Source organism: Protomyctophum bolini (genome assembly GCF_963924005.1).
Source record: "Protomyctophum bolini genome assembly, chromosome: 9".
Classification (NCBI taxonomy): domain Eukaryota; kingdom Metazoa; phylum Chordata; class Actinopteri; order Myctophiformes; family Myctophidae; genus Protomyctophum; species Protomyctophum bolini.
In genome coordinates, this window is record NC_137870.1 from 3,452,877 (window position 1) to 3,472,560 (window position 19,684).

The 19,684-nt window shown below is 42.2% G+C and overlaps 3 protein-coding genes across 6 annotated transcripts in view; 1 reads left to right on the forward strand and 2 right to left on the reverse strand.

The window, feature by feature from the left end:
- sgsm2 (small G protein signaling modulator 2) overlaps nucleotides 1–6,527 on the reverse strand; it is a gene marked incomplete at both ends in the record, with an annotated part of 132,013 nt that extends 125,486 nt beyond the window's left edge. Inside the window, 1 exon segment of the mRNA XM_080771550.1 lies at nucleotides 6,468–6,527. Coding sequence (XP_080627676.1) covers nucleotides 6,468–6,527 — 60 coding nt within the window.
- Nucleotides 1–14,304, forward strand: part of tpst1 (tyrosylprotein sulfotransferase 1) — a 224,171-nt gene extending 209,867 nt beyond the window's left edge. Inside the window, exon 8 of the transcript XR_013964567.1 lies at nucleotides 14,289–14,304. The gene's annotated coding sequence lies outside the window, so the exon portion shown is untranslated. The remainder of the gene's footprint in view (nucleotides 1–14,288) is intronic.
- On the reverse strand, nucleotides 10,404–19,560 carry tnfaip1 (tumor necrosis factor, alpha-induced protein 1 (endothelial)). 4 transcript variants are annotated; one of them, XM_080771562.1, is made up of 7 exons: nucleotides 19,503–19,560; nucleotides 17,588–18,015; nucleotides 16,217–16,386; nucleotides 14,394–14,477; nucleotides 13,913–13,965; nucleotides 12,956–13,151; nucleotides 10,404–11,238 (listed from the first exon to the last, which is right to left on the reverse strand). In XM_080771562.1, the coding sequence occupies exons 2-7, from the start codon at nucleotides 17,850–17,852 to the stop codon at nucleotides 10,990–10,992; spliced, it is 1,017 nt and encodes a 338-aa protein (XP_080627688.1). In that variant the 5' UTR covers nucleotides 17,853–18,015; nucleotides 19,503–19,560; the 3' UTR covers nucleotides 10,404–10,989. The 4 variants fall into 4 exon arrangements, with proteins under 4 accessions (XP_080627688.1, XP_080627689.1, XP_080627686.1 ...); XM_080771563.1 differs by lacking the exon at nucleotides 19,503–19,560 and adding an exon at nucleotides 19,040–19,230 and having other exon boundaries at nucleotides 17,588–17,961; XM_080771560.1 differs by lacking the exon at nucleotides 19,503–19,560 and adding an exon at nucleotides 19,040–19,230.
- Nucleotides 19,561–19,684: the final 124 nt, after the last annotated feature.

Genomic DNA, 19,684 nt, shown 5'->3' on the forward strand with positions numbered 1-19,684 from the left:
CATCGCAGATTGCTTAACCCATTCTGACCTGAGATCAGATTCTATACGAGGTTTCCACTGGACACACACTGGTTCTGATTAACCCATTCTGACCTGAGATCAGATTCTAAAAATGTCAGTCATTCTTCGATTTTTCAAAAATAGCAGACCTACAAGCTCGTAGCGCGCCACTCGGTGGCGCGCTATGAGCTTGTAGATCTGCTATTTTTCAATAGCTAAAGCATAACATAGTGCTAACACCAAAATGGGTGCCCGCCCAGAATGGGTTAATACGTCTCTAGAACCTCCGTTCCCCACTGAGGGTGACCCTAAATTTGAGCCTCATGTGAACTAAAATGAGGTGACCCCCCATCACCTCATTGTCTCACTTCAATCCCACCACGTCAGGGTCAGGGCGAGACATGTCAAAAGATTGCCAGTTCACTCCGTGTCGAGCAGTAGACCATGCAGCACCAAACCTGACTGAGTGGCAGCTCTGAATCATCCTTCTTTATAGTCGCTTATATACTCGCTATCTGGAAAAGAAACCACTTGGGGTTTGTGTGATATCTCATACAAACACCTGCCCTGACACAAAGGCAGAGAAAGCTGGACCACTAGCCTAGTATAGTGTCTAGTGTGGATGTGAGGAAAGGCCAATATTGGCTGACAATGACATGCTCACTATTAGTGCTCAAACATGGTGAGGATAAAGGATTTAATCAGACCAGTGTGTGTCCAGTGGAAACCTCGTATGAATCTGATCTCAGGTCAGAATGGGTTAATGGATTATAACGTTTCCGAGTGCACCTTGATGAAAAGCTTCACACAATTTGACCACGTCTTTTGTTTTTGTGGATTATTTTTTACACCACACAAATGTATTTCCGGATAGTAAACTATACATGGGAATCATAGAAAAAACAATTGTAAAGTAATAAAACTGTATTTGTGAGATCAATTTGACAGATTGCTGTGGTATATAAAGGGGACATAATTTCCCAAATGTGTAAAGCGTGCTACCCATGGCATGTAGAATTGGATCCACAAAATTGTACAAATGAAAATGGCCACGTAATGTAGCTATAATAACCACAGAGTACATTTTTTTCCCAAGACATGTTTCTGTGGATATGACTTCACAACACACAAATGTATTTGATATGACTTCACACCACACAAATGTATTTGGTATGACTTCACACCACACAAATGTATTTGATATGACTTCACACCACACAAATGTATTTGGTATGACTTCACACCACACAAATGTATTTGATATGACTTCACACCACACAAATGTATTTGATATGACTTCACACCACACAAATGTATTTGATATGACTTCACACACCACACAAATGTATTTGATATGACTTCACACACCACACAAATGTATTTGATATGACTTCACACACCACACAAATGTATTTGATATGACTTCACACACCACACAAATGTATTTGATATGACTTCACACCACACAAATGTATTTGATATGACTTCACACACCACACAAATGTATTTGATATGACTTCACACCACACAAATGTATTTGATATGACTTCACACCACACAAATGTATTTGATATGACTTCACACCACACAAATGTATTTGATATGACTTCACACCACACAAATGCATTTGATATGACTTCACACCACACAAATGCATTTGCGGATAATAAAAAAAACAGAAAACAATTAGTAATTTGTGGATAGTAAAATACATAACATCTCATTGCATGCAGTGTTGATTTTGTCGACTAATACTAAGACGAAAAATGTTTGGTCGACTATTTTCACTGACGAAAACTAAATGAAAACTAAGCTATGGCGACTAAAACTAAAGACTAAATATATTGACAATTTCGTCGACAAATAAAAACTAGACTAAAATGTTAGGAAGGACCGGGACTAGTGGACAAGAGATCCAGTATAAGTTATTTCACACTTGGTTACATGCTGAATAGCAGATCTACAAGCGCGACGTGTTGTGAGCTTGTAGATCGGCTATAAGTGTAAAATCACTCAGTCATTACGACGGCATCAAGGCCCCGCCAAAATACACTTTAGTCGACTAAATCTAAAACATCCTTCCCCATACAATGCGTCATGGGGGTTGTATATGAACCCTGTGAACAGTGGAAATAGGCAGAATGTTCTTGTCAATATGGGTTGTATATAGTACCGTACATATTGTAGTTACTATAAACTATGACAATAATCGAGAATGAAACAGAAATGCACGTCAACAGTGTGTGTTTCCCCTCGAAGCATGGTGATGTGGCAACAACCTTGTGTTTAAGTGCGAGGGGGGGCCCGTCCCCGCCACTACAGTATTAAATTGATCATCAGTTGATGTAATCCTAAAGTATTGAGCTACTGTACTGTTGCTGCTGAAAGCCTTCAGTTGCCAGGCAATGCCAAGGTTCAGCGAGACAGAGGCCGGAGGCTGGGGCAGTGGCCACACACAGGTTGGTGTGTTTAAATGTCAAAATCCATCGATTGTCCTTGGGATGAAAATGTGTTTTCAGGTGATGGAGAATACAATAACCGTCCTGATATAATCATATTTACCACTGACAGAGTGGTCGTGTTGTTCTAACAGTTCCTTCCAGTGAGGTCAAATGTATCTAAAAATATATATATACTATACTATACTATACTAAAGTATGGTAGTATTATATTTCACTAACGTTTCTGCTGGTTCTTCTCTTATCTACAGAAATATGGTAGGCCTATCTCTAACTAACCAGCTCAGTGGCCTTGTGGTTAAGAGTGTCGGCCCTGAGACTGGGAGGTCGGGGTTCGATCCCCGGCTGGGTCATACCAAAGACTAAAAATGGGACCCAGTGCCTCCCTGCTTGACACTCAGCATCAAGGGTTGGATTGGTATAAGTCCCTGCGACATACTAGTGTCATGTCCAGGGGGTGTACTTGTACATCAAGCTGCCTCACGCTACAGAAACAGAAGATAGGCTCCTGCCCCCTATGGGCCTCATGGCTACAGAAACAGGAGATAGGCTCCTGCCCCCTATGGGCCTCATGGCTACAGAAACAGGAGATAGGCTCCTGCCCCCTATGGGCCTCATGGCTACAGAAACAGGAGATAGGCTCCTGCCCCCTATGGGCCTCATGGCTCGGCAAGGCTACTTACTTACACTGGCAATAGTCTGAACAGAGTCGGATTTGTTTTGATGCAGCCGCACCTCAACGCCATCACTACGTCATGTTGTCGCCACGGGCCGTGCGGGTCAATTCAAATCTTTTCAGAGGGAAAACCAAACCGGTAAAATCATGGATATCGATATAAAAAAGGAATATTGCGGGGAGTTCAAGCAGACAAAACACTGAGGCCGATGCCGAGGCCAGCAGGCCGGCCCCCGCTGCAACTTCCACAGCCGGTAGAAGCAGCTCAACATTCGGACGAGAGCCCGCTCCACCACCATACAAATATCCGAGTAGCCTTTTTAGTGCATGGTTGTGATAAATAAATGAAACATTATACACCCAGGTCTCTTTATAGTTTAGGTGATAAAATGTATGCAATAGGAAAAACGCATTAGCCTGCCCTAATGTGTTGCCTAATTAAACCCGCAGCTGCACGAGGTGAAATTTCCTTGTGCTAAATGACCGCCTGCAGTCCCAGCTCTGACTCTCTGACTCTGCCGGTCTGCCTTCTCGGCAGAGTCAGAGATAACGGATGCATTCGTTATACCCGTTCAAAGTCTACATTTATAAATTGAGTGCTATAGCGCCACCCTTTGGCCAATGGTTGTGAGTTTCATGTCTCTGTAGTGTTTTAATGACTATACTGTAGAGTTGTGTAAAGGACGACTGCACGGTTCTGGCTGTAGCAGCAGAAGAATAAAACGAACAAAAACAAAAGGGGTCATACGTGCTTTGCCTACTGAATTGTCCTGTCTAGTAAATATATTTATGAATTAGAAATATCAGTTGCACCCAAAATTATATACCACTGCAAATTGGAAATCACTGGCAAAAATTTACCAACTGGCTGTTTGCAATAAATCAATCAAACAAGAACAATTTTAAATAGCTCAACTAAAACTTTCTCAAAATTCAACACAAAATGCCACTTAATTTCCACAGCAGTTATTTTGAAACTGCTGCTGTGGAAAGTGGCATTTTGTGTTGAATTTTGAGAGATTGAGATTTGACAGATACATCCCTTTCATAAACAGTGCCTAGTAGAGCGCTCTTCTGCTGTTGTGACCTGTTGTAAAGGTGATGCATAGCAGCTTCTGGCAGCAGTAGTAGTAGTAATATCTAATATTGCATTGCATCGCAGCCTTCTTGTCAATTATTCAGCCTCCTCCTGTACGTACAGTCGTCCACCACTAGTTGCTAGTAGTTGGCAGCATTGTGTGTTTGTAAGTATTTTCTCTATGGAGAATAACATGGGGTGATCTTAATATCGTCTACTATAAGCGTTGTGGTCCAAAACTAAACAAGCTGTCTCTGCGTTATTGTCAGGGAGGTGTCTCTGTATCGTTTGCAACAGTCAGTCACTCATATATGATACAGTCTGCTTCTAGCGAAAATCTAACTAATTCAGCAGCAGTAACATTAGCGTCTCAGTCAGTTGATTCTTCATATCCATATGAGTGAAGCGGCCGGGGTGACATGTTAATTTTTCAAACACAGTTGTTATATGAGGCGATCTAAAATCGCGTCAATGGGGATTTCAATGCAACTAAACAAATACATGAACCTGGGGACTGACGCCCTCTACTGAAAGTGACGTCAGACTTCGGTGCTCTATATGCTGGCGTCTGGCTGGCCTGGCTATGCAATATGCATCACCTTTGCAGCAGGTTATAATAGCAAAGGTGTTCTCTATAAAGTACTAATGATGCTCGTCAGGTGTATCATTTTCAAACTGCAGTAGGCTAGTAATTTAAAGTGAGAAACAACTTGTAATGTTAAAGGACCACTTTACCACTTTTCAACCTATCTTCATACTAGGTCCTCACTAATAAATCATGATAAAATGGCACCATTTTTTTCCTACTCTACTCTGTCTGTGTTCATAGGAGGGCTGTGGGCATAGGTCAGAAACCCGTCAGTGACATCATCGATGGGGAATCCAAGCTAATAGAAACTGCAGGCTTTCTAGTCCTGAAAAGTAGCAAAGCGAAAATGGAAGCCATCGTTCAATACAAATCTAAACATTTTTGTAAAAAAAGAAATGTGTTTTAAAAAGAAATCTGCTTTACGATGATGTCACTGGTGGACGGATTTATGAACTGCCCACAGCCCTCCCATGAGACACAGACTGAGTAGAAAAGAATTTGTGCCATTTTATCATGATTAGTGAGGACCTATTATATTGAGATAGGTTGAAAAGTGGTCCTTTAACTTTGTATTGAGCTAGGCCTATTTAAATTGTTCTTGTTTGATTGATTCATTACTAGCACCTGACAGTTTGTGAATACCATATAATCCTAATCATTTGCAGTGGTGTGTGTGTGTACAGTAGGCTGTTGAAGATTGATTACTAAGATTATTTCAAGCTAGTTTTTGATAGATATTGTTTCAGGTTTAAAGAGCTGCAGCCAGGCAGAGAAAGATATTTTGACCCCATTGAATTTATTATTACAGCTGAGATGTTTTATAGTTTTAAAGTTACAAATAAAAATGTTATCTTCACAAGGTGTTATCATGCAATTACTTATTGAACCACTAGAGGGCACTACTAGTGAGATTCACATCACGAATTTATTGACAAAGAACAAAATGATTTACTTGCTATAGTTAGCCACCGACAATAGAACCTGTTGTTCTGTGTAGATGTTTTCCAAGTGTAACCTATATATTTTAATTTTGTATCAGTTTTGCTGTTGACTTCTAAATGAGACGGGACCTTGTGTGATGATGACTGAGTGGTTAGGCGCCCAGCACCTGTTCCATATTAACAGAAGAACCCAATAATTGGATAATTGTCTCCGTAAATCAATGTATCAGCGGGTGGCGAGGCGCCTCCAAAATGGGAAATAAGAACACATGCGTCTCCGAAAACGCAGATACGGGTAGTATAGTATATTCATTTTAATCTTATACACAATTAGCCCAACTGGAAAACTTATGCTGCTGCTGCTGCTGCTGTATACAAAATAAAATAAAACACGAAATAAGAAATTAGGACAGCTCTCACTACAGCCCCTGGATCAACGTTACAATCGATGCTCAGAATAAACAAAACACATTCTAATAAAAGCCAAACAGTAGAACACTCTTGCGCGCATTTGTGCCTGTCGACACGTCAACCAACCCGTTGAACCAGTGCCTATAATATGAGCTGTCAAGAGATTGACTGTTACATTTTTCCATCGTGGTGTGTGTAATTGAATTAACTGGTTTACGCTCTTCTGTATAAAAACAGACCTGATGGACCGGTAATCGCGTGGAGGGAGAAAAAAAAAAAGAACAGGGGCGTGAATGAAACAAATCGCACTCACCTCCCGTTTCACGTTCCATAATAATTTCTCTTTGAATTCCTCATCCGTGGACGAACCCATGACTCTCCGTGGCCAGTTCAGTTGGACAACGTTCAACAACGCGACCTGTCCGCAATCTCAGCTCGCGGCGCGGGTTACTATATATAGTCTTCTCTTCCGTCCTTTTCAACTACTACTATTTTGTTTGCCTAATGTATTATTTCCTCGTTCCTTGCTCAAGGCAAAGCAGAGGCTTTCCCTGACCCTGACAGCTGCTGGAGGCTGGCTGACGCATATCGGTGTGGTGGTGGTGGTGCCGCGGCGCATTCAGGAGCCATCTTCAGCTTCCCTGTGAATGACGCCAGCGAAGGAGGTCTCCGCCTCTTTTGTCATTAGCCTACTGATCAATGGGCTGAAATCACTGACTGTCCCCAAAGAAGCCAAGCTTCCCACTCCCAGGCAGCACCATTGACTCTCTCTCTCTCTCTCTCTCTCTCTCTCTCTCTCCCCCCCCACATACACACACACACACACACAGCATTTGAGGCTGAGAGCTCCGTTTCCTCGTGGCATGAGAAAGTGAGAGGTGGTGTGGTGGCTACTGGCTATACGAGCAAGTTTAGGCCTATACTATAGCCTATATATACTGTCTACTACAGACGTGTTTCTCCATCCTTTTCATTGTCGAGATGCAAGCATTTACGCCACACGGACCCCCAACCCCCATTTGATACGATTTATATTTTTATATAAATCGTGGCGCCGGCCATAAGGGTCCATTTTGGTTCTATGTGTATCAACCCTCCTGGAGTTATTAAGCCCATAATAGTAGTTGTTAGTTGGATTATCATCAATTCAGTACTCATATACTCAATAGGCCTATCTAAGTATCGGATCATGGGTTCCTTCAGAGTTCAGATAATGGCCCAGAATGTGTTTTGGACAGACAAACAAAGCATTGCTATATTGTCAAGCGGCAGCATCTTTAGACTATAGGCTATAACTATTATCTTCAAACTGATGGAACTGCAGGTGGAGTACATTTCAGTAGCCTGGATCAAGAATTCCAAAAACAGGTGCTTAAGAAAGTTGTATACGGACAACTCTCATGATCCCCTTCAGCTCTGAATACAGGCTGCTCCCTTAGTGATATATAAATTGTCCTTCTTATTTGTGCCTGTATCTATTCAGGCCTTATAAATGCTATGAGGAGGAGGTAACGTTGTTGCTTCTTGAACTGCCATCCTGTTAGTGTTTTATTGTTTTTATGTGTACCATGCGTCTTTACTGTATTTTATGTGATTTATGTTGTCTGCCTGTTATGATGGGCAGTGAATGACGTCACGACTCAACTGCAGCCAGTCACGGCCAACAGGCTACCATATACCATAATAGAGCTATTTAATCACTTGACTTCACTTCAGTTTAATTGGACCCGCCGCCACTGGGGAATGCATATATAGGCCCGTTAGACACCGGGATGAGCTGCACGTCATTTGTTTTAGCAGTGTGGCACAATGTCTTTCCACAATAGGCTATAGCCTACAAAAGCTAGAGATTGAAATAAACGCAGCCCCTACAAAATGCAAAAAAGATGCACACAAAAAGGAAAGAACGGTTGTCATCATCATTCATCATGACCGATCTGGGACCATAAAGTCATTACACTTACTGTGCCTGCCCTCTTGTGGTCAGATTGTGTTCCTACAATCAACAACCAAAAGTCAACTGTTGCTTCATATATGTATGCTTAATGTGAGTAGCTCTGGATTAAGAGCGTCTGCTAAATGCTACATTTATTTTTTCTCATTTAAAAAATAATGTCTGTAATTCATTTGATTTACAACATGTTGAGAATGTTTGAGAGCAAGAGTGTCTCTGTCCTGTTGTCAGTTTTGTTTGTCTGTTCACACTTGTCATTGTTTAAGTTTTTTTTAGTTTATCACATTTATATATATTTTTTTATTATGTGGAACATTTACATTACCTGTCATTTGTTTTTTTCATTTTATATAACTGAAACACTCATTATCATTGTCGATAATATTCTGATGTTGTCATATACAAAAAACGCCTAATAATGAAAACAGTATTAAAAAGAAAAAGAATCTCACTTTGTGGCCTAGGCTGGTATAATCCCATCTGACAGCAGGTTGGAGTCCCGATCCTGACGACCTTTGCTGCAGGTCTTACACCCCCTCGTCTCTCTCCTCGTCTCCTGTGAACCTACTGTCAGTACAGTACAGATATCGATAAAAGCAAAAAGACTGCAAAAACGTCATGCAAAATAAATGACCAGCTGTGAAACATTATGTGGAATGCATCCAAGCTTGTTTTTGAGAAGAAAAAAAAATTACATTTCATTTGTTGCTTTCCATTTAAATGTCTATGCTATGAGTGCTGACTGAAACAGTTTACAGAAAGCCACATAGCAAACAAGTTAATGTTCATAATTCAAACCTTTTATATTCAAGACAGTGGAAAAAGTTAAGAGGCACACTTTGATTCAGAGCGAAGAACCTGTTTGGGGGGGGGGGATTAAAAAGTAAAAACCTTCTGAAAAGCTTGATCACGTTCATTAAATGTTATTTTTTTCTATTTCATTATTCACCTTTGGCAAATCGTAATGAACCGCTGAAAATATAAATGTTAAACCTATAATATGAAACATACACTCAAAGTATAAATATGAAAACATTCTCTCCCACCTGTCTAACAACGTGCTAAGAAGTGCTAAGAAGATTGCTGGCTACATTTTAAAGACCATTATCATTTCTATGATATAGTAGTGCATACCGTTTTACTCCACTAGGAGGCTCCAAATATTTCAACTAATTTGTAGAACACCCCCACCCCCCCATTACAAGGTAATACTTCCTATGAAACCCATGTCTATAGTGCATTATAGGCATAAATGCACTGTAATCTGCTTACAACATTGTATAATTGCACTTAAAAAGTACCCATAATGAAATCATAACAAATAAATTACTGGTCACTCACAGACTTTTTCTTTGGGACAGGATCATAGTGTATTATGAATAATTCTCACAGTTAAAATACATTATAATACAATGTATAATGCATTGTAATCACCGATTGAAGTCAGTGATCAAGTGGTGATTGGGTGCTTCATGTAAAAGGTGGAAAAATAAATGGCATTAAATCTATGCCTCAAAGACGGTGCATTGACATAATACGAGCCAACGCAAGATTTTAAGCTCCGCACGGAAAGCCAAAGTAGTAGATTCTCTGGCTCAGATGTCAAGATGAACGACCATGTTCTCATGGCCAACCCAACCTCACGGAAATACCATAGATATGTACGGAATTGCAATTCCGTACATAACATACACGACTAGAAAACCTCCAAACACGTACATAAGACACTGAAATTGTCTAGACAACGACAGAGGGGACGCCATACCGAACTTGAGCCACCACGCAAGTTGTGAGCGAGGTTCGCTAGAGCAGACTCAGCCCCGTCCGAGTTGTAACCCGATATGTCCTCCGTCGCGGTCAAAACAGTAGTAGTGGGCCCAGGCGGTGGTGTAACCGTCTGGGCACCCGACTGGTAATCCAGTCGCAGTGTGCCGCGGGTTCGACTCCCGAGCCCGACACGGCCTTTACTGCATGTCTTTCCCCATCTCTCTCCCGTTTCCTGTCAGTCTACTGTCTGTCCCTTTAAAAAACCAATAAAAGGCGTAAGCCGCAAAAAAAATATCTTAGAAAACAGTAGTAGTGTCATGTACGGAGTTTTCTAGTCGTGTATCTATAGGGAATTTGCAATTCCTTGTCAAATTGCCTGTGTGGGACATACTCATTACTCAAGGATCCAGAATGAGTCGTTATTGCGGTCATAATGTCGGAGACTTGAACAACCTTCAGTGCCACCGTACGGTTTGCTTTCCGTGACTTCTCCCTCGTCACGGAACATGTTTTGTACCGTGACGAGGGAGAAGTCACGGAAAGCAAATTCAAGTACCCAATGACCACTTGCAGTATATTATACTATAACGCATATAACAGTGCACGGACATGGTTATCATATTCTATAATGCAAATATAAATCACTATGATTCTTGCCAGAAATGTGTCCCAGCAATTATACTACTACAATTTCGTATTAGAATACTTTAACCTTTTATAACTCATTATAAAATGTTTATAATGTTACGATGAAACAAGATTACAATGCCCGCGATACGTTTATAATGCATTGTCGACATTTTGCTTCGTAGGAAGTATTTACCGATTACAACAATCCAGACAAATAATCTCAGATAATGTACTAATTATAGTAAGGCCACTTTTAGATAGTTTGAAGATGACAAAGAGCGTTGTGTAGTGGTGGTGGAGAGAACCATATTAAAAGAGTAAAAAGTATGAATGTCAGCAGGTGTTATTATAGTCCAATGTTCGGCACCAAAGTGCGATATCTGAGCAGGTATACTTTTGTGTCCGGCCATTTTCTTTTTCACCGTGGAGCCCAGACTTCTCGGGGGTTGGTTGGGTTGGGGGGGGGGGGGCTTTCTGTGGCACCTCAGTGTCCCAGGGGCCGGTCGTCGTAGGTGCTGTACCTCTTCACGTGAATACGGCGGACGCGCTCCCGAAGCTCCACCCCGCCCCCACCGGGCCCCGCCTCCTCGTCCTCGCTGTGAGAGCCGCAGTGGGCGTGGTGGTGGCGCCGCCTGGTGGCCTCCAGCAGGCTGTTGTCGGGGACGGGCACAACAGTCTCATAGAGCAGGGCGTTCAGGGTCTCCTCGTAAATGCGGGCCTCGGGAAATTCCACCTGAAATGGTTTAAGAAGAAACCGGATGTTTGGAACCTTTGGATGCCTTCGGTTGTTATGAGGTCAAAGCCACTCATCCAGAGTTCCGTAGCCCATTCTGACCTGAGATCAGATTCTAAAAATGTCTGTTTGAAATTGACAGTTTTCTGAAAAAGCTATGTTTCTATGTCAACCATTCTTCGATTTTTCAGAAATAGCAGACCTACAAGCTCGTAGCGCGCCACTCGGTGGCGCGCTATGAGCTTGTAGATCTGCTATTTTTAAAATAGCTAAAGCATAACGTAATGTACAAAATGGGTTAGGCAATGAAGACAGTGCCCTGCTTAAGTGGGGATCGTGGATATGGGAGGGGATGACCGAGGTGTCAATATTATATTAGTCAACAAATCTGGCAGGATTTAGAGAGAGGGTATATAGCTCGGGCTGAGGAGCTTAGATTGAGTAGGAAAGTCTTTCCAAACATGAAATGAACGAGGAGAAAAAAAACCAGCTTGGACAGCCAGCGTGCCAACATGTAACGGTTGGTAGTGGTATGTGGCAATGAAACCTTCATATTATAGAGCAACATTCTATTCCAAAGCCTTGAGACTATCTTATCCAAATCCTGTCGTCTGTGTCCATTAACCCATTCTGAACGGGAACCCATTTTGGTGTTGGCATCATGTTATGCTTTAGCTATTGAAAAATAGCAGATCTACAAGCTCATAGCGCGCCACCGAGTGGCGCGCTACGAGCTTGTAGGTCTGCTATTTTTGAAAAATCGAAGAACGACTGACATTTTTAGAATCTGATCTCAGGTCAGAATGGGTTAATCCGACCAGTGTGTGTCCTAGTGGAAACCTCGTATGAATCTGATCTCAGGTCAGAATGGGTTAAGGCTGCCGAGTGCTTCACAGAATGCCCTGAGGCAGGGTGGTCCACAAGCAGCCAGCTGACAGCTGTACATTAGATTAGAACATCTCTCTAGCCTCGGAAACCCAGACATTTATATTTCCAGGGAGAAAAAGAAAAAAGTCTGGGTCCGAGTCCACTTCAATTCGGCATAGAGTAGCGCAAACGTCGGTCTCTCTCTGCTGATTTCTGATTGTCTGCACCTTTGTTAAATTGACGCAGACACGTACATACACACACACACACACACACACACACACACACACACACACACACACAATCCTGCCGGGAGCTGCCTATGCCGTAAAAAGCATAGGTGAGTTCCAGTCTAGAACACTAGCTACTTTTTTTTCCTTCTTTTTTTTACTGTATCTTGCTTTGCCTCCAGTTAATGCTGTGATGTAAATCAGTGGTTCCCCAAAGTGGAACCACTGGGGTCCTTGAGAGAGTTCCAGGGGGTCCCCATGCAGCTAAATGATTATTAGGAACCAAATGGACCCTTATCGGTATGTTAACTCAGAGTTAAATTAACATTTATTTTACCATATAAATTGGGGGTCGCAGAGATAGAAACGGCATTAACTGGGGGCTCCGTAGACTAATGCGTGTCAAACTGGGGGGTCCTTGAAGTTAAACGGAGGTCCCTGTCATATCTTTTCAAATGAGGGTCCGTGGGTTAATAAGTGACAATTTGGGGGTCCTTTCCTTGACACGAAAAAATTTGGGATACCACTGATGTAAATGACATAACCGTAATCAATGACCTTGACAGACAAAACAAATGCACCAATAGTTGTAAAACACCCCAACGGTTCCTCCTCCTCACCTTGGTCTGCTTCTTCTCCGTGGCGTAGACGATGGAGGTGCAGCACACCTCGGCCAGCTTGCGGCCCTGCCCGTAGAAGGACCAGCAGCAGATCTCGTCTCCCAGCACGTCCTTGATGAAGAGCACTCGCCCGTTGTAGCTCAGAGACAGCCTGTCGAACAGCTCGATGTTCTTCAGGAGGTTGTCGTCCGAGTTGCTGTCGGGGGATTAATTTATTGACGGGGATTAATTTATTGACGGGGATTAATTTATTGACCACCTCGTCTCTTACCCATTTTGGGGGCGGGAACCCCTTTTTGGTGTTTTAAGCGTTACGTTATACTTTAGCTATTGAAAAATAGCAGATCTACAAGGTCTGCTATTTTTGAAAACTCGTGAAAATGTCCCTCAAATCTTTGAATATATATTCTTTCAGAGTTTCAGTTTTTTTAACTCAAATCTTTGCTTCTGGAGCTATAGGGTTCCTGGAACAACATATTTTCAGATGGGGGGTCGGCGGCCAATTACAGATAACTTTTGGGGTCCTAGACATGAAATATTGAGAACCACCGATATAGAAACATGAGGTTTTTCAGGAAAAAATACATTTTAAAAAGACATTTAAAAAAAAATGCTAGTTTTGTCATCTAGATGTTAGGTATGTGATGTATACTTGCAGATGGATGTTAGTTATGATAAACTATAAAAAAAACTCATAAAAATCTGATGTTACAGTAGGCAAGCTGTTTGACAGGGGCTAGTTATGTTATTTAGATAGATTAGATGCTATAGGCATGTCGTTTAGTTGTAGCCGGATATTCGTTACGTTATTTCGATAGAAATTAGGTTCATGTCTACTCGCTGTCCTAGTCGATCTTAACTTCTCAACCTTATCGTACTCATGGAGCTTGAGTGGTAAAATAAAGCAGATAAAGTCAGCGTTGGGGCGTTAGAGCGTTCGTGTTGCTGCTTCCTCACCTCGTGTACGAGTACTTGTTGTTGCTTCTGTTGTAAACTAGCTTCACCACAGGCTGGCAGAGAGAGAGAGGGAGAAAGCACTCGATGAATAATTGGCCTAAAAATCTCAGTCACTGTGCACGAAATCAAAGAAAGCATTATACAGTAAGCAAACTAAGCAATGCATCTGAAGTCTAGACAAATCAGTCTAGACAAATTAGACGGTTCGATGAATTGAATTGCGTGTATTTACATAGCATATTGGTGCCAAAACACATGAATGAACTCTTCTCCATAACCCATTCTGGGGCGGGAACGCCTTTTGGTGTTTTAACTAAGCATTATGTTATACTTTAGCTATTGAAAAATAGCAGACCTACGAGTGGCACGCTACGAGCTTGTAGGTCTGCTATTTTAGAAAAATCCTAAAAATGCGGCACAAATCCTTTGAATATATATATATATATTCTTTCCCTAAATGGGATAATAGCCCTTCTCTAACCTTGGTACAGGCTTGGATGAGTCTCTCTTCTTCCTTGGTGGAGGTGACCACAGGGATGACACACAGGGCCTGCTCCTGATTGTCCTGTCAATCAAAAGAGACACATGGGCAGTTACATAACACTGAAGGATGGCCACTTACTTGTCCATCAATGTCTTCTTACCCCATTTAGGCCCCGACGTTGACATTTAAGTCTTTTTTTAAATGTATTTTTTTTTCCTTGGAAAAACCTCATGTTTCTGTATCAGTGGTCCTCAATATTTCATGTCAAGGACCCCCAAATCTAATTTATTAGACCCCCATTTGAAAACATATGTCAAGAGAAGATTTTACGGCTCTAGCAGTGATTCCGAAACATATTCATTTCAAGGACCCCCCCAGTTTGACATGCTTTAGTCTACGGACCCCCATTTAATGGCATTTCTATCTCTGGTACCCCAATTTATATTGTAAAACCACTGTTAATTTAACTCCGAGAGTGTACAAATGGAACCATTTGGTTCAATGTGTACAATAAACCTGAGTTACAGACCCATAAGGGTCAATTTGGTTCCCAACTTCCTAACTATCTCTAATTGAGCTAGGTACCCCCTGGAACTCCCTCAGGGATCTCCCTGGGGGTCCCCCGACCCCCACTTTGGGAACCACTGAGCTAAACTACTAAGATAAGAGGTGAGACACAGGTATGACTCGAGGAGTCTAGGTACTGTAGATTATAGAAAAAGGGGCAACAGGTATCGCAGTCCGAGTCAAAACTGTTTTGCAGAGCCCGGGGGCTATACCCACCACCACCGCAAAGGCTTGGTCACCTCTGGTCGTGTGTTTATAGTTCTGGGGCACAACTGGTCAGCCCGGAGAGCTGACCGACAGGGATGTGTGGCTGTATTGAGTTGTGATAAATACAGTAGGTGCTGGAACAACGAACAAAGTGAAACCTAGCTACTGTTCCACTGCTTCGGAAACCAAAGGACCAAAGGAATTTGGATTTGGTTCTGCAATGCTGTTGTTGTTTTTGATGAGCGATTGTTCTATCGAGCAAAAGCTTTTCAGAGACCGACGTGTGAGTTTTACACACGGGAGATAGATTTATAGCAATCAGACATGGGTCAGCACAAAAGCTGTGATATTATTATAGCAAAAGATTGGGTTTATACAGAACTCAGTCAACATGTCAATTATTTGTAATACATTACTTCAATAAGCACATTTAGCAATTATTAACCCATTAATACCCGAGGTTCTAGTTCTACAAATGCCTTCTAACAGTTTTCTAAAATAAAATAAAAATGTTCATGTCAAGAACGTCCAATATGATATTTTATTGGCAAAATGGCCGCTGACCCACATAAACATATTTCTATATTTTAGTAGATCTACAAGCTCACAGTGACACGTTATGAGCTTGTATATCTGCTATTTTTGAAAAGCCAAAAGTATAAAATATGGTTACATTGGTTAAAATCAAAAATGACAAAGATGCTTTGTTGGTTTTAATGGGTTGACCCATTTTGTGCAAGAACACCTTTTGGTGTTAGCATTATGTTATGCTATTGAAAAATAGCAGATCTACAAGCTCATAGCGCGCCACTTACGAGCTTGTAGGACTGCTATTTTTGAAAAATCGAAAGAACGACTGACGTAGAAGATTTTTTTTAAATCTGATCTCAGGTCAGAATGGAAAACTGTCAGGATGTAGAAGACATTTTTAGAATTTGATCTCAGGTCAGAATGGGTTAAAAAACATGGAATAGAACAGACGACAAGGCATATCAGTCTTCTGGGTGTAACTAACAACGCCAAAGAGGTTTTGTTGTGTGACAAACCTGCAAGCTGTTTTGGCAGGTTTCCACCAGACCCTGAATGAGGTAATACTTGGCCTCAGCCAGCAGCTCCAGAACAGCCTGACGGCCTTTGGGCAAAGTGACGGTGCCCTCCCGCAGGTAGCCCAAAACACTGCCAAAATGTTTCCCACTGCGGTCGATGAGGATCCAGCCTGCAAGGTAGACAAACAGACCACATCAGAGTCCACACGAAGCATGACATCATGTTAAAAGGGCCATACATACAGGAAGATATAGGGAGGGATCCATGCAAACCGAGTTGGCTCTGGCTGGAATCAAACGAATGACGTAGCTGCCATATGGTCGACGCACTAACATTCACCCACCAGTATACTACACCACCATATTTAATGTCTATTCACAACTCCAGCCATCCAAATCATACATAAACACATACCACATTTCTCTAAACGGCTTTCCTTTTGTACAGTATGTTTATATTTATTCACCCCAACTCATGGCAACTGTTTGGTTTTTTTGGGTGGGAGTTAGCCAATGCTGACTCAACTATTCTGTTATGTTTCAAAGATCATGGAGAAAATGTAAACATTGGAGGAACAAAAATTACAGTAACAGGAAAACATCAATTTACATACATAAGTTATGAATAGCCAGGCAATAAAATAGATCATTGCAGTCCCACCCCCTTTCATGATGACAACAGGCACGGAAGATAATTCCCCATTCATTTTTCCCATAGATGTTTCAAAAAGTATTCATTTAAAAACCTTTTATGCCTCGGACAAAGACAACTCACGTTGTGACAAATCATGACAATAGAATAAACACAATGTTTTGGGCCGATCAAATTAATTATAGAAAGAAGAAAAACTAAACCGAAATCGGCCCTAAACGTTTGTGTATATTGTCATGATTTGTCACAACAAGAGTTGGCTTTGTCCGAGGCTTATTAAGGTCTTTAAATAAATACTTTTCGAAACGCAGACGCAGAACTTTCTCGCTATGAGGCAACAGTTCTTTTTTATTTATTTTTTTTAAGATTTTTTTCCGCGGCTTACGCCTTTTTTATTGGTTTTTTGAAGGGACAGACAGTAGGCTGACAGGAAACGGGAGAGAGATGGGGGAAGACATGCAGTAAAGGCCGTGTCGGGCCGTGTCGGGGCTCGGGAGTCGAACCCGCAGCACACTGCGACTGGATTACCAGTCGGGTGACCAGACGGTTACGCCACCGCCTGGGCTGAGGCAACAGTTCTAACAACTGCCCCCATCATGCTACGTGAATGCTGTCCGATGATTCCGGAGGATGGCTTTCAAACCAGGAAGAGTTTAGAACGGAAACCTAGATCGTTATCTAGATCGAATCAAGAAGACGTCACCCTGCATGGTTCTCACCTTCTCTATCGGCGAACACCTCCTTCTTCCCACTGAACATGGCCTTCAGCATGGAGTTCTGCTTCGTCAGAACCTGCAGCGTGGCGTAAAACAGGGTCCCTCCGACGTTGAGCCGTACATACTTATTCCCCAGGCCCACTGCTCCTCTGAAGCTGCAGGTCTTATTGGTCTTGGGGCAGGCCAGGGGAAGGCCCGGGGGGCAGGAGGAGGGCGTGCCAGCCTGACTGTGTTGTAGCCGGTGCAGGCCGGTGCAGTCCCCGGACATGTCCTTCTGGAGGTAGATGACCACCCTGCAGACGGAGGTCCGAAGGTCCCCCGCCGTGTTTACCGCTACTGGGGAGGCCACCACAGCCTCTCGCTGCACCAACGCATAACTAGTGGCAGGATACAGAGGTTCCTGGAGCCGGGGCCTCTGATCAGAGACCTCCCTGTATAGTGGCACACAGACAGACAGGCACGCTTAGCCCCACAAGTCAGAACCCAATGGTACTGAAGTTTCTGACATTTTTGAGACCCAGCTACCATGGGGTCCTATTCCACCTCTACCTCTGCCACCTGGCTTCCGCGGCACAGGAGAATTCGCAGCGGTGTACGTTGTAAATTATAGTTCACACATTAAGAAGCCCTCAAACGAACAGAAGCCCTCAAACGGCGCAGAAACGACGTAACCGACGGTATTTATGTCTGCGTTCTATCATTTCCATACGAAAACACATCACCGCACAGGGACCCCATGGTCAGCCCGGTTCGGCACGATAGATTGGGCTGACCCAGGGGGTTCCGAGAGGGGGCTAAGGCACACTGTGAGTGACTGACTGTATATTGTTCCATTTTAGGTAACTAACATAGTATACATACAATACAACACAGTCTCTCAGTCTGATACCGTGAGGAAACCACCTGCCAAACTATAGTGGTATCTCTAAAAAACTCTTAAGTTATTTCCCTTTCCTCCAGAATGGAATGTGGCTGGACAGGAAACTATGGGAGCGTGGGAGGGGGGGGGTGAATGAACGTTGGTCTATACTACTGCATGGCATCATGATGATCATAACTTGATAGCGTGGTTGGTTGTTCAGTGTATTCCGCTGTTCCCTGCTTCAAATACAAACTGAAAACGTCAGACATTCAAACAGAGCGAACTAGACTAGATACTCACACCGAGTCCCAAATACAGAAAAGGTAAACTATAGGGTCGCTAAAGCGAAAGGGGGCTATGCGATCATTCCCTGCCTACATAACAGCAGTTACAGCACTATTAATACCAACGTTCAGCTTTTAAATGGACCTCATCTGGCGTCCTGGTTTCAGTGGTTTTGACGTTTACTGATACGCTTAACTACGATTTAAGATGAATAATAATAATCTGTGAATCTCTTTCCATCTTTACTCAAGTTTGAAACAAATGCGTGATAAGTATAAAGTTAGCTAACTTAGTTAGCGTCAACTCACCCTAACGTCGCCCCTTTCCCAATTCCTTCTGGTCAGATGAAGTTATATCTCTAGTCTACTTTGTTATCTTGAGGCATTTTGAAATGACCAATTAAACCCTGCCATTAAGTATCAACTAGCTAAATGTAACAACAAAACTGTTGCTAACTTCTTGTAATCAATTCATACCCCCAATGTCTCGCACTAAAAAGAACTACAAAACCTATGGCGGCCTGAGATTTTTCTACTTCCTTCCTATACCGCCTGTGTTGGTTACAACCAACCATAGACTGTACAGTCTATGCTGTAAATACACAAATACACAATACACAAAATAATACACATTATTTATGCGGGTTTTCTTTTTTTTTCTTTTGACACGGTTTAATTATTTCTAAATACAAAAAAAAATGAAGTCAGAAAAGTAAAGTTTTTATAATGGGATGAATCTAGAGTTGCTTGTATTAAACGACGTTAAACTCACCGTCATTGCAGCTCTAGGCCAAGCTTGAATTCTCCTCTTTCAATCTGCCGAGCTTTTGTTTCATAAAAATCCACCGTAGACATTATATTAATATGAGCTACTTTCTGTCAAGAAAGATAATTTTTCCAAATGTTGCAGTTTGGAAGCACTCGTTTTATTAACGGGTCGCGCTGCTTCCTCCT

Coding starts and splice junctions, on each gene's coding strand:
- tnfaip1 (XM_080771562.1), bottom strand. CDS start 17,852: ATGTCCGGGGACTGCACCGGCCTGCACCGGCTACAACACAGTCAGGCT. Junction 14,478..16,216: donor CCTGCCAAAACAGCTTGCAG/GTTTGTCACACA, acceptor TTTGATTGACAG/GACAATCAGGAGCAGGCCCT. Junction 13,966..14,393: donor TCATCCAAGCCTGTACCAAG/GTTAGAGAAGGG, acceptor TCTCTCTGCCAG/CCTGTGGTGAAGCTAGTTTA.